Genomic DNA, 15,584 nt, shown 5'->3' with positions numbered 1-15,584 from the left:
TGTTATATTGCAGCCATTTGCTGAAATCATTTAAGTTCTTTTTTTTCCTCATTAATGTACACACAGCACCCCATATTGACAGAAAAACACAGAATTGTTGACATTTTTGCAGAATTATTAAAAAGAAAAACTGAAATATCACATGGTCAGTAGATGGGAGAAAGTTGTAGAAAGTCAAACATCACTGCAGCCCTCCACCAGTCGGGGCTTTACGGCAGAGTGGCCCGACGGAAGCCTCTCCTCAGTGCAAGACACATGAAAGCCCGTATGGAGTTTGCTAAAAAAAAACACCTGAAGGACTCCAAGATGGTGAGAAAAAAGATTCTCTGGTCTGATGAGACCAAGATAGAACTTTTTGGCCTTAAAAAAAATCATGCTGTGGGGGTGTTTTTCAGCTGCAGGGACAGGACGACTGGTTGCAATCGAGGGAAAGATGAATGCGGCAAAGTACAGGGCTATCCTGGACGAAAACCTTCTCCAGAGTGCTCAGGACCTCAGACTGGGCCGAAGGTTTACCTTCCAACAAGACAATGACCCTAAGCACACAGCTAAAAGAACGAAGGAGTGGCTTCACAACAACTCCGTGACTGTTCTTGAATGGCCCAGCCAGAGCCCTGACTTAAACCCAATTAAGCATCTCTGGAGAGACCTAAAAATGGCTGTCCACCAACGTTGACCATCCAACCTGACAGAACTGGAGAGGATCTGCAAGAAGGAATGACAGAGGATCCCCATATCCAGGTGTGAAAAACTTTCCCAAAAAGACTCATGGCTGTATTAGATCAAAAGGGTGCTTCTACTAAATACTGAGCAAAGGGTCTGAATACTTAGGACTATGTGATATTTCAGTTTTTCTTTTTTTAATAAATCTGCAAAAATGTCAACAATTCTGTTTTTTTTTTGTCAATATGGGGTGCTGTGTGTACATTAATGAGGAAAAAAATGAACTTACAGTAAATTATTTCAGCAAATGGCTGCAATATAACAAAGAGTGAAACAATTAAGGGGTCTCAATACTTTCCGTACCCAATGTATGTATATATGTATGCATTTATGTATTTATGTATATACACACTTTATAATCAAAGGGATAGGAAGCACAAGTTTTATCTTCTTTCATGCAAATGAAAGTGACAACATGTACACTGCATAGGCAACAGCAAGACAACAAAAAGGAAATAGTTTTGAAGGTGCTAGCCACAGACAACTGCTCTCACCTTATCCTTCCTGACTGTTTCGTGTTTTGTTAGGGTCTTTATGACTACCTGTAGTATGAGGCAGTACCTGCAGCCCAAACAGGTTGTAATGTAGTCCAGCTCCTCTAAGACGGCACAGCCAAATGTGCCGTAACAAGGTTTGGTGTGTCTCCCAGTAGTTTCAAAAGCATGGAAGAAATACCAGGAGGCAGGCCATGAGGAGAGCTGGACAGGTAACAACCCAGCAGTTGGACAGATATCTGGACGAACAGGTGGAGCACTGCCAGAGCCCTCTAAAATGACCTCCAGCAGGCTACTTGTGTGCATGTTTCTGACCAAACTGTCAAAATGAAATCAGAATGAAACAGCCTCATGTGGCCAGAGTGTGTGGCAGCTTCTGAATAACAAAGGCATGATCATGTCCCCCAGACCTGAATCCAATTGAGAACCTCTGGGATGTTATGTATTTGGAGCATCCAAATCTGCTAATTAGCACTACAGACTGTCCAGGAGCTTAGTGATGCCATGATCCATGTCTGGCAGGAGATCCTCTAGAAAAACCATCTGCTATCTCATCAGGAGCTTGCCTAGACATTCTCAGGAGTGCATACAGGCACATGGGGGCCATAAACACTACTGACTTACATTATGAGTTACAGTGATTAAATTTATGCAAGTTGGATCAGCCTCATTTTTTCCCTTTTTTTGTGATTTTTGTGATTTAGAATCCAGGCCTCAATGGGTAAATGAGTTTGGCTTCTACTGACAATTATCACATAATTTTGATATCAACAAATAGCACAATGTATATAAGTAAAGATTTTCAACTTGATTAATTTATCAAGATGCAGTGTGTGGTTTAACTGTTTCTTTAATTTTTTTTGAGCAGTGTATATATAAAAACTTGTATGGACTAAATGGAAGTTTCTCTCAAGTTTGATCTGTGTAGCTGCCTATAGCAGAGCAAGAACAGGAGAAACAAAGACAATGAGTGCTGCTATAAATACACACAGACGTTAGTTACATAAGACTAATCCTTACCTGGTCTACTCCTCGCTCAAACACACACACACACACACACACACACACACACACACACCGCAACTTAATAAGACTGTCACTTTCCTAACACTGAAGGACACAAACCTAGACACATGTTAAACTTCACCACATGTTAAACTGCACCACAGACTGAAAGAGCAAAAACAAAACATTGCCTGAAACTATTTCTCAAACCCAACTTGGCTGAGCTTTGCACCCAAATGAACTTGATGAACCATCCTTTGATTACTAACCATTCAGTGCATATCTACAGTATGTCCTGACAGCATAAAAATGTCCTCTAATACTGAATGCCAGGGTCATCCTTACAAATTTCAAAGCTTTTTTTTCACAGTGAATCTTTTAGTTATATATGGGTGTAAATTACTGTATGACAAGTGTAAAAAGCATCTAGTTGTGACATATTTACAAACAAAGACATAACAGTGCTCCTAACATGCATCCCACATATTTCCCTGGTGTAACAGTAGTGACATTGCACAAGGACAGTTTGTGCCATTTATGGACCTGACAAGAAGTTCAAAAAGATGTTATAACAGGGTTAACTGTAGTATCAAAAGGGCAAAGATTATGCATAATGTATGTGCATACATCGTATATCATTGCAAGTATAATATTCATGCACTGTTTTGTTGCTACCTCATTTTTTCTTTGGAATGAATGATAAAGATAAAGGTAGGTCTTGACCCCATATTTCACTTAGGAAATCTAACGGAACTGGTTTTTATTCTACGCAGATGTATTTTGAAGTTTCCTCTGACTCAATAACTAGATCGTAACCTGTAATTTAGCTTTTGTTGTACTTTAAGAGAGTCTTAAGTCTTGGTAGCTTGTTATGCAAGGGGAATACTGATATACACAGAGATGACATCCTTGAGAACTGATTTAAAAGCCATTGCATTCAGGAAAATTCTATCAATAATCAAAAGCAAATGGTTATCCATGCAGTAAGTGCCAAAGATAGAATACAGTTTTATTTGCAGTGGTGCTGACAAAAGGCATCTGGACAACTTGTTATATTTTGGGAAATACTTTAGATACCTAAACGTATGTGAAGCCAGGGCTAGCTGTCACAATTTTAAACAAGTGCATATTTTTAAAGGTATTTTTTTTTCAATGCAGACACATACCTCAAAATCTGCAAAAAGACCAATGGACTTGAAAGCCATTGCATTTTGAGAAATTCTACATTGTCACAATGTAACTTACCTTTTAACCTTCTATTAAGGTTTTCAGGTAAATTATGAAGGACAAACAAACCCTAGTAAGATTTGAACCTAAAACCTTTAGAATACTAGCTCACCACTACTCCACGCAACCCTAGAGATGAATCCAGCATTACTGGATTCAATCTGACATTCATGCATCTAAACAAGCCTAACTTGTATATTTACAAACATGTCACTGATGTTCGTGTCGTACAAATCGGCTGCATGTCAAAATAGCAGAGTGTACAGGTTCAAAGGTATCATATCTCACCTGTTCTCCGAAGTCGATGGCTATATTAGTAATGGCTAGCGGCAGCAGAAAGCGAATAAGAGGCCAGTACGCAGTGCGTGATAGACAGTCCATCATGACGAATGATGACAATAATATTTAAGGCATTCGTCCGTGTCGGGCTGCACTGAAGAGTTGCTTTATGGTTTGCGGATTCCAGCTGCCTGAGGTAAAACTGGAAAAACTGGAGACATTGCCATTCCCAGCGCTTCCGATGAGAAGGTCATCCAAATATTTCGCATTATATCATTATGTCATTCACCCGCGAATTAAATCTCACTGCCCTGAAGTGCTGATGTAGGAAACCGCTGAAATTCAGCATTTTGGTGTCTAACAGGCTGAAGGGCTGTCGGCTGTGTGCTCGCGCGTGTTATTTATTCTCGTTCAGAACACACGTGGGGCGTCACAACACCAACCCCTTCTCCCATGTCCCTTCTCCAGCTGTTCGCGTCAGTCTAATTGGGCGGTACGAAGAAAGATGAGGATTGATTTATTGTTTCTTATGGAACGTTTTTTTTCTTTCTTTGTCTTAGTCTTAGAACAGTGCTATTAGAAATTAATGTCAGCGGAAATGGTTTATTAAGTTAAAATGGAAAGTTACGTGTATATTATTTTTAATCTTTGCTGCCCTCCACTGGATGTTATGTGCAGTCCGGGGCAACTCACAGACTGCTATAAATCAACCTGCCATCTTCAGGGTAAACAAACACAGCCAATGAGTTCCAACAGTAAGGGTGTCAGTAAAATGTTTACACTGAGAAAGATTAGACCATAGTAGTGAATTAATGCAGTGTACAGTAACACAGTGCCCACAGGGGCATTTTAAGTAATTAGCATGTGCCGTTTTAGGAAATCATTGATATTACTAAAAGTTTCTTTTAGCTGTCAGCAATTTGTGTTCATTAGCAAAAGTCAGAGTAGGTCTTATAGGCTGATTACCCTGCTGAAAATAACAGCATATGCTGGTTAGCATGGGCGACATTTGACTCTTGAGTCCGGGGGGCAAGAAAAAAAAATCAGATGTAAGCATTAAAACAGTGCCCTACCGTATTGCAGCACATCAAAGCAGTCAATTAAAGCGCTGCACTTCAGCCCGGGCCGATGGGCCCTGACTTTTTTTTACACCCCAGGGCTACGGCTTCGGGCCAATTTTCACGTCATAGTTCAGACCCGGGCCGGCATCGGGCCTGTTTTAGGCTTCTCCTTATTTTCATAATTTAGACATCCATCAATTATGGTGAAGAAAAAAAATGCCGCGCTGGTGGAAACAACACGAAACTTCACTTTCGCTTTCACTTTTGAGACCGACTCAGACACCGTTTAGTGTGCTTTAGCGCAGCTGAATTCCGAGTTCAAGCGCACACAATAGGCTAAAACTCGCCCCAAGCACCGGCAAAAATAAATAACAATGAATGTGTCGAGGAAAGAGTAAGGACATAAATGAATTATTTATTAATTAATTTGTGTATTCTGAGTCAGTGTCGCAAAGATCCTGACTCGCAATCTCCTTTTTGGACGCGCCTTTAGAGAGAAATTCATCTTTACGGATTACATGAAAGAGTTTGTGCTTTTGATTTGTTTTATTTCGTTAAGTAATAATTTAAAGCTTTCTATAAATGTATTTATTATGTCTGTGAGGCATGCATTTCGCTTCATTTTGTTAAGCACTCCTGTTCAAGAACCAGACGGCAGAAAGCACATAATTTTTGTTTTCTTTATTTTATAAAAATGCTGTAATGTTTTTTCGATGTATTACTCGTACTTTGTGAGCAAAAATGACGGATAATTTTAAATTGCTTCCAATGAAAAAAATGCAAGTGATCGCGCTGGTGCCTCGATGTCCTGCAAGCTTTAGCTTCCACTTTCCACTATAGCGCACATTTATCTGTAACGTTTAAACTACCATTGTTTTATACTTGAACTGTTTTATATCTATAGATTTCATTTTAGGCAAGTCGTGATGATTTGAGAAGGCAAACATATATATATATATTTAACGAATAAAAAATGCTCCAAGCGTTTTTCTAAATTAGCTAAATAAAAAACGAAACTAAATATAAACATTTTGCCATTACATACAAAACTGAACTATTTTATAGCTGAAACAGTAAGTTGTTTTGGGAGAAGGGGAAAATATATTTTTATCCCGTCTATTGCTTCACTGTTATTTCGAGAATAAACCCAGCGTAAATATGCAAATGTCACTCCCAAAACATATCAGCTTGCATGTGCCGAAAAACGAAAGTTTCATACAAATTCTAAATGGATTATAGCCTGGAAAGTGCAAAGTACGCTCCCCTTATTATCACTAAAAGTTCATAGAGATCTCACAAAATTCCGTTATAATTAATAAAGCTCTCTAAACTACACAATTAATATTTTATTTAGATCGCGTCTACACTCATAAGATGATTCACGAGCGCACAAAACGGCACTTAATAAAAACCGATCAGGCGCTTTCAGCAGTGAGTGAATTCTGACAAGTGTTTCTAATTGTTCGGAAACAACAGATATGTCTGTGATTGGCTACATTGCTCAACGCTGCAAAAACACGTTGGATAGTTTGCCAGATCTTCAATTGCTTTGCTTTCGTTTGAGGGTTATATAGCACCGTCTAGTTCCCAAGTACAACCGAGCCTAAGCTTGGCTAAAGCAGTTGCAGCGGGGCTGTCGAGGATTCCATGACTAACCACAGGGGGGGCAACTGCCCCCCCTTGCCCCCCCCTAATGTCGCCCATGCTGGTTAGGTATGTTTTGGTGCTTGGATGCTGGTTTTAGCTGGTTTATGCTGGTCCTTTGCTGGTTTATGCTGGTCCTTGACCAGCAACATGACCAGCATAAACCAGCAAAGGACCAGCATTAACCAGCTAAAGACCAGCATAAACCAGCAAAGGACCATCATAAACCAGCTAAAACCAGCATCCCAGCACCAAAACATACCTAACCAGCATATGCTGTTTTTTTCAGCAGGGTATTTGAAATGGGATGCTCTAATGAATACATTTGCATTACATATTTTAAAGTTTCAAAAATGATATACAAGTCCTCTGCACAGACTCTGTGGCCAGCCCCACCATATCTCAATCATCAAGGAGCAGAAACTGAATGAATATCCTGAATAACACCAATCCACAATCTGACTTGTATTGGAGCCTGGAATTAAACCACACCATGTTGGTTTGTCTGGCCTAGAGCAGAACTGGCCTCCAACTGAGCCTGGTTTCTCCCAAGGTTTTTGGATTCATTGCCACTGTTGCCTTTTGCTTGCTTATTTGGGGACACTTAACATTTGGCAATATTATATTATTGACTGCACAGACAGTATTGGATGAGAAGTAAACTGGGCTTGAACTAAACATCACTGTTTTCTACACAGCTGCTTTATAGATGAATTGAATTAAATCCATAAGTGATTAACTTTACACTGTTATTAAATTAAACTTAAACTTTACTGAAAAACTGAATGCGTATTGGTGTCCTCTTTTTAAAGCTGCTTTACAGGAGAAGTGAGTTTAGTTTGCATCATTAAAACATTATTTTCATGTTTACAGAGCTGGGCAGTGACTGATTACATTTAATCAGGATTACATAACCAGATTCCAAAAATTAACTACTTGTAATTGATTTTAAATTACTTTATACAATACTCATTATCAAGCTACAGCTACTTTTCATTAATTACATAATTAATAATAATTATTTATAATTTATTGATTCTCTCTAATTCCTCTTTTTTTATCTTTTAAATGTCCCTTTCTAAAATAGCCAATACCGCTTGTATACATTCAGAAAGTCTTGCCGTTTTGGACATTCACACAAAGACCAGTTACTTGTCAGGTGGGCACACAGCATTTGATCACTGGATTTACACAAATCTGAACCTCTTTCACCTAATATATTTACTTAAAGTACCCCTGAGATTTTAAAATATGTTTTTATAGATAGTAACATAATATGATTGCAGTTATTTGTTTATTGAAGTATAGTTGTGTTTATGTATGAGTTGTAAAAATATTTATTCTTTTCAGAAAATGAATACAGCAATATTTCAGGGCAATAGGAAGAGTGCAGAGTTGGCTCTTCCATGTGATGACAATGAGGATGAGTTAGCCTTCATTGACTGTAACAATCAGTGTTTGTGCGTATATGTGTCTGTATGTGTGTGTGTGTGTGTGTGTGTGTGGCAGATTTTAATGGAAATTAGGATTGGATGCATCAATTTCTAAAAGAAATGTGCATTTCAATGGAAAAGAAAATAATAATTTAATAGAAAAACTACTTTGTTGTCCATCTTCGATTGTGGTACATTGTTTTTTTTTTCCTCCAAAAAAATCTGTTTTGATTTGTATAATGTAATAAAAACTTGTTTGAAAAAAAATATTTCATGGTTATAACATAATACATACCATAGAGGGTTAAGGAACTTTGACAGAATGTAATGTTTAATTCACTTCAAGTTGTTACAACAAATGGAAAATATTTTCTTACTCTTTGTATTTTTAAAAAAATACGGTATAATATTATGCTATTTAAATCAATGTGATAAATGAGTTAGTTCAGAAGTTAACTAAAAGTAATCAGGCAATAGTCTGATTATATTACCTAAAATGTGTAATGTAGCCTAATGGATTAAATTACTAACTACAATTTGGAAGCAGTAAATAGACTACAATTTGTAAGTAATACCCAGCTCTGCCTGTTTAACACTGTAAAGTTGCTTTGATGCAGTCTGTATTATAATGCGCTATTTAAATAAAGACTTTATTTATTTCGCACCCAGATCACCGTGTTCATTATAATAGTTGCCAGCAGAGGGCGTCACATACCAACGTATTATACAAACCGTCCTGTTGTGGGGTCTTGAGTTCCTATGCACCTTCAGCAGTCCGATCAATTACTTAGATGCAATAGCCATACTGTAAGTTCTATTCACAGATATACAACTGTGGATACAACAAAACACTATACCAAACTAAAACTTATATTAATTTTCCCTCCTAAATGATCATGTCACTTAATGGTTTCCGAAAGCATTCATTAAAAAAAATCCTACTTTATCACTTATGTACTAATTTTTGCACCATATAAATCAATCTGAATGTAGAAGCCACCAAAACATTTTATTGGTACTCTTTGCATTATTTAACTTCATAATTGTTAAACGCAGTTAGTTGTTTCCATTACTGAGTTCATTTACAGGAATTTCATTCATTTCATTTATTCAAAACAAATTTCACTCATATGCTATATCTAGTGCATAAATTTTGAAATTTCTGTCTAGAAAGACACACATTGTCTATGCCGGTACTGGATTCCATTGTATCCTTATAATATAACCTAATAACTTAAGTCATTCTGCAACATCTTTGGATGTTTACAGAGGCCCTCTAGTGGATCCCAGGCCCCTGTTTCAGAAACACTTCTCTGGTTGACTTACATTTTGTGACATGGTGAGGTAGTAGTTGATGATGGTTACATTTCTTTATTGTTTTGCTGCAACAACATAATCCATTCTTATAAACTTGTTGGTTTCTACCAGCATGATTTCAGCTTATGCTGTCAGTATTTGTCCTTTTATATGCTTTGTCACAGTACAAATTCTAGAAACACTTTCTAGCACACAAAATATACGATGAAAGAAAATAATAAATATATAAAGGAATTAAAAAAGCAAGGGTAGCCCTATAAATATATATATAAGTTCACATCAAGACGGTGGTCAGTGCAGTACTTTGGTTTCTTCAAACCAAATAACATAATGTTTTATTTCTATTTAAAATAACAAATGGGATTCTTTTAACCATTTTTTGATTATCTGTTTCGTATTTCAACAAAACAAGAAAGAAATTCATAGGAAAAATCTTGGAAAGATGTTGTTGTATCCCTGTTTACTAAAATAAAAATTCATTCCATTTCAAAAATAGTGAGCTGTCACTCCAATGACGTCAAATCCCCCGCCCACCGGCTTCTGCTAAGATTTTTGCGTCCGCGAGAAAAATAGTCCCACAATAATCGAATTCATAAATAGATGTAACATGTTTACTAAGTCAATGAAGACCAATTATAGTTTCAAAGACGTCGTTGTGTTTTTATTTCGCATGTGTGAGCTCGCCGGTGGCATTTAATACGCAGATAATAATATGGCGGGAAACGTTGGCGGCGCAGTCATACGTCAGTGGGCGCTGCTTCAGCTCTCTGGAGCTACAGAACTTATTCATCCTGCCACTGTCACACAGGCTATCAGTCTGTCCAGCATCTAAGAGGTGCACGAGTGTGCAGCGTTGATTACATTTTCCATCACTTTCCATTTGATCAGGACCCTGATTCCACTTATGCTGCAAGAGACCGGAGTAAACTGTTGGATTTTACCTTTTGCTCCTTATTTTTTGTTCTCTTTTCATTGCATTGCGTCTCGAAAGAAATCATTCTGGAACTGCATTTGCTAAATACACGGTAAGGATCCGGCATTTGATGTTGCATGCATCTTTTAGACTTAAAGAGCAACATGCGTGATATGAGTGCAAATATCTTTGTTTTTAGTAGATGTTTGCATGTTGCACGGTCAAAGAATACACTAGAAGTAGAGCTGCTTATAAGTGTTTTGATAGTAACCCCGCTTTAGGGTTTAATCGCTCCGTTTTTACACATGCTGTCATTTAGTGCCATTATTTAGGTAGTTTTCCCACCCCATGCATGTTATGCATAGTCTAAATATGCGCATTTTAGGAAAAGCGTTCTATTGAGATGTTCAGTTAGACGTTGCATATGCAATATAATAATGCCAGTTTGTATTTTTTTCACTAGTGTCAAAATGCCGGTGAGTGCGAGTTTGGCGTATAAAAACTACGATTACGACTACGACTCCATCCAACCCTATTTCTATTTCGACAACGACGATGAGGATTTTTATCACCATCAGCAAGGACAGACTCAACCTCCAGCTCCCAGCGAGGACATTTGGAAGAAATTCGAGCTGCTGCCCACACCGCCCCTCTCTCCCAGCCGGAGACAGTCGCTCTCCACCGCCGAACAGCTGGAGATGGTCAGCGAGTTCCTGGGAGACGACGTGGTCAACCAGAGCTTCATTTGCGACGCGGACTACTCCCAGTCCTTCATCAAGTCCATCATCATCCAGGACTGCATGTGGAGCGGCTTTTCTGCCGCTGCCAAGTTGGAGAAAGTGGTTTCTGAGAGACTGGCGACCTTGCACGCTGCTAGGAAGGAACTCATATCTGACAGCAGCTCAAATCGACTTAATGCAAGTTATTTGCAGGATCTGAGCACCTCTGCATCAGAATGCATCGACCCCTCTGTGGTTTTTCCATATCCCCTCACAGAGTCCAGCAAATCCAGCAAGGTTGCTCCATCGGAACCCATGCTTGTCCTGGACACTCCACCTAACAGCTCCAGCAGCAGTGGCAGCGATTCTGGTATGTTAAGCATTATTTTGTCATTTATGACATGTGTAATCCTCAATTATCTAGTTACTGCATGCACAAGTGCTTGCATTTTTTAAGTGACCTTTACATGTCACCGCTGAGGTTTATCCTCATACCCTTGATGCAATGATCGGTGCAAGTGGTAGTTGCATAAGATCCCTCCACCTCCCCTCTGGTAGACCTAAGTCAGATCTGTAGGAAAGACTGCAATGTTCAAATATCAGCTGATGAGGAAAGTGGGCGGGGACTGGAATGCAGAGATTCCCCCACCCCACCCTTTGAAAGCCAAATTCCATTAAATTCCCATTGCGCTGTAGTATGAGGTATTAAATGAACTGATGTTTTGTATAAGTTATTAATTTTCTTTGTGTATTTCAATTGCAGAAGATGAAGAAGAGGAGGAGGAAGAAGAAGAAGAGGAAGAAGAAGAAGAGGAGGAAGAAGAAGAGGAAGAAATTGATGTGGTGACTGTGGAAAAGCGACAGAAAAGAAACGAGGCAGAGGTGTCGGAATCGAGGTACCCCAGTCCCCTAGTGTTGAAGCGCTGTCACGTCTCCACCCACCAGCACAACTACGCAGCCCACCCCTCCACACGGCACGACCAGCCGGCTGTCAAGAGGCTACGACTGGAGGCCAGCAGCAGCAACAACAGCAGCAGCAGCAACAGGCATGGGAAGCAACGTAAGTGTACGAGCCCCCGGACATCGGATTCTGAGGACAATGACAAACGCAGGACTCACAATGTGCTGGAGCGCCAACGCAGAAACGAACTCAAACTCAGCTTTTTCGCACTACGGGATGAGATCCCTGAGGTTGCAAATAACGAGAAAGCCGCTAAGGTGGTAATTCTAAAGAAGGCGACAGAGTGCATCCACAGCATGCAGTTGGATGAGCAAAGGCTGCTGTCCATCAAAGAACAGCTGAGGCGAAAGAGTGAACTGTTAAAACACAGGCTGCAGCAGCTGCGGAGTTCACATTAATGGATCTGTGTCACACGAGTCAAAGTGAAAAGACTTTTTAAGAGCCTCCTCCCCCTGCTTTTTTATGCAAGTTTAACTGTTGCTGTGTATAGTTCATGTTGCATGTCCAATGCATTTTTTCTTTTGAATATTGTCAGTTCTCTTCATGTTCAAAACTGCCACAGTTTAAAATTTAAGGTGGTTAAAATAATTTGTATTTAAGTCATTTATTTTTATTAATAAAATAAGAAAAAACAGGGCTGCACAACCCTGAAGTAAAATTTTTTTTGTATGTTTTTGTATATAATGAATTAATATTTCTCAAGAAAGATATTTTTGGATCTGTATCACCTACGTGTTCTCATAAACCATATTCTGTTTCACTATATGGTTTTTTTCATGTTTTCACGTAATCATAAATGAATTTCTTTCTGAACTTGACTCTTGTCTCTCTTGGTCTCTTTGCACTGAACTCCTCATACATATAGATTATTCTTGTTAGTTCAACAAGTATGATACTGTTATCTGACAAACTGATAATCATGTCAGGGGTTTTCCCAGTCAGAAAGGTCAGTTTAGGTTTTCACCTTTTTATAATTACGTTTTTGCACTTTCTTTCATGAAGTCAGGATAGGAAAGCTTACAAAAGACAAAACTGCTCCATTGTATCCCCACCCATCTAGATGAAAGTTGGGCTCCTTCATATTTGGCATTCAAATAAGCAACAGTGCCCAAAAATGAAAGGCATTGCAAAGTTATTGTGAGGACCGTGGCCAGGAAACCCAACGAAGGGGATTTTGACAGCAAGAGAATCAACTTTCAGGTGATTTACCATAGTTGACTCATTGCACAGTCCCCATTCTAGTCTTGCAGGGGTTGTGTTGCTCATAGAGCATCTGTTGTGGATATGGCAAAGCTCTGCTAATGCAGTCTGAGCTGTGTTTACTGAGCTGCAAACCACTCACTCAGGAATCAGTGCAGCATCACTGCAGGTATATTGTGGGCAGTGTGAATTATACAATGGATTTTAGATTTTAACAGGTGTTGCAAAAGGACATTTTAAGGGTGCAACAAGTTTAAAAAGTTATAAAAATATGTTTAGTCAGTCATAACTAACATACACAGTATAAACATATTTTGATGATAGATAGATAGATAGATAGATAGATAGATAGATAGATAGATAGATAGATAGACAGGCAAATAGAGCAATTTTGACTTCCGCTGGGGGATCTTCTAGTGGTCAGAGGCCCCCACCCCACCTCAGAGTTTAGGCTACACTCTGCGTGGACACATCTAATGTACAGACCTCACTCAAGTATTTTAATAGCGAATTCCTACTCCTATGTTGATATAAACTCCTATAACTATTATGTCTGATTATTCTGAATCTACATTGTGTCCCATTATGATATTTGCCAATTCAGACGACAATTCTCACAGTAAGTATCATGTTTGTCAACTCTTTGCATACTTTCTCCCTTCTCAAATGCTCAAAGTGATTAGCTTTTGCACGAATCTATTTCCATTCCGTTTCCATTTCCAAACAAAGCTGTGATTTTTTCCCCCGACGCCGCTGTATTAGGGCAACGTGACGTCATGGACTGTATGTGACTGTACGAAGCGCGTGCCGCGGAGCGCGTGCTCTGAGCACATGGAAAAGGGCTCGAGACGAAGTGCCCAAAGAATAACTCCACACCTGAAATGGAATATCAGTAACAAATGAATCAAATCTGGAGCAAAAAGGGTAGGTGTTGCATTATTTTCCATTACCCTGCTTTATAATTTAGATTTTTATTTTAAAAGCCCACATGTGTTCATTTTATTATTGAAGCGTAAAACGGGTGCTTTGACAATAGGGCATATGTGCATGGTATTAGATATATTACATATATGCTGACGTTAAGAGTTTTATAATGCACATTATGCAACTAGGAATGCATCGTTTATGACCAAAGTAATTAGTCTAATGTATATCAGTCTGCTTGAATAAAAATAAAGAGCAATTTTATATTCCCACCTGCCAAATATAAAAGAAAGGCTATTATTCTTGTAACACTTTTTTATTCTTTTACATTTTAAATTGTCCTATCTGCTAATTAGCTGAGATTTGATTTTATCTATTTGATGAGTTTAATTTATAATACATTACATGTCATCTGGTCTATATTATAGATTCTTAAAAGTTCTTTTGTACCAAAAATATATTAGATTTCTTTTAACTGCTATAATTCACACACACACACACACACACACACACACACACACACACACACACACACACACACACACACACACACACACACACACACACACCCATTGTTCCTAAGAAAACAGCTGCAATGTGATTGCTCGGATTGCGTTCCTTTTGTCTGTATGTCATTTTACAAATAAATTGTGTGCAGCCACATTGCACCACTACACCTTCATTGTCTTATAATAAATATTCTTCCAATAGCTTCTCAATACCCAATACCTCTCAATACTATTTTTAATAGTCCTAACATATACCTTAATTAGGCATATTCCGAGAAGTGTTTGAAAGCATTCTGCACTGGTAAACAAAAGGCATGAACAAAGCATGTTATTTCGTCCCCAGCCCAAGGCATAATATTTCTGCAGAGCATATAGCATGCACCCTATCGTTTTCATTTTTCTTTTGTATTGTCAGCTGACACATGTATGCAGAGATTTCGTAAAGTTAAATAACAGGTGTACATTGTTAAGGTGTGGTGCATAGATTTGTATGTCCAGCTTAGACTAGTTCTGCACATTTTAGTCTGCAACTGATATGTACATAAAAACAGTTGCATGCAAGAGGGAAACCATGTCTAATACCGTTAAGGCTCTTTCATAAGTATTCTATTACAGCAAAAGTAAGCAGTTGCTTGTAAGCAGAAAAAGAAATTGGTTTCCCTGGCCTGGCCCATCCCTCTCCAGGTTCATATGGTTCCCCTTGGCAGTGACTGCACACGTCTGACTGAGGGAGGTAGACCACACACTAAAACACAGTCAAGGTCTGTCCCGGCCTCAGGGTTAGTCTGAGACAAGGTATATGATGCAGTGAAGACTTTGCTAAATGAAAGAGAGAAATGTAAATGTAAATATACAGATACTTCCCACAAATGGAACCAATAAGTAGTAGATAATACACTCTGTCCTCTTGGCAGACGCTTTTTATCAAGTGACCTGCTGCACTTGGCAGATTTAGAGCATATTGGTACGTCACTTGAATACCTTCTTGTCTTGTTGAACTCCCTTTGTTTATGTAGCAAATTAAACATAATGAAGAGTAGCACTTGCACTATTACTGTTTCTGAAACTTTGAGCAAACCTAACTGAAAAAGATAAATGTTGGTGCTTTGTGCTACAGTATATAGACAGTAATGATGGCACAAATCCTACAGCTTGTTGAGAAAAGGTGTGTCATT

General features: G+C 38.7%; 1 protein-coding gene across 1 annotated transcript; it reads left to right on the top strand.

Annotated features, from left to right (window-relative positions):
• Window positions 1-9,968: 9,968 nt before the first annotated feature.
• On the top strand, window positions 9,969-12,594 carry myca (MYC proto-oncogene, bHLH transcription factor a). Its single transcript, XM_073830727.1, has 3 exons — window positions 9,969-10,208; window positions 10,560-11,185; window positions 11,579-12,594. The coding sequence occupies exons 2-3, from the start codon at window positions 10,567-10,569 to the stop codon at window positions 12,172-12,174; spliced, it is 1,215 nt and encodes a 404-aa protein (XP_073686828.1). The 5' UTR covers window positions 9,969-10,208; window positions 10,560-10,566; the 3' UTR covers window positions 12,175-12,594.
• The last annotated feature ends 2,990 nt before the right edge of the window (window positions 12,595-15,584 follow it).

The sequence above is a fragment of the Garra rufa genome, chromosome 24, assembly GCF_049309525.1.
Source record: "Garra rufa chromosome 24, GarRuf1.0, whole genome shotgun sequence".
NCBI lineage: Eukaryota > Metazoa > Chordata > Actinopteri > Cypriniformes > Cyprinidae > Garra > Garra rufa.
Note: the sequence above shows the minus strand (reverse complement) of the source record. Positions and strands in the feature narration are given on the sequence as shown.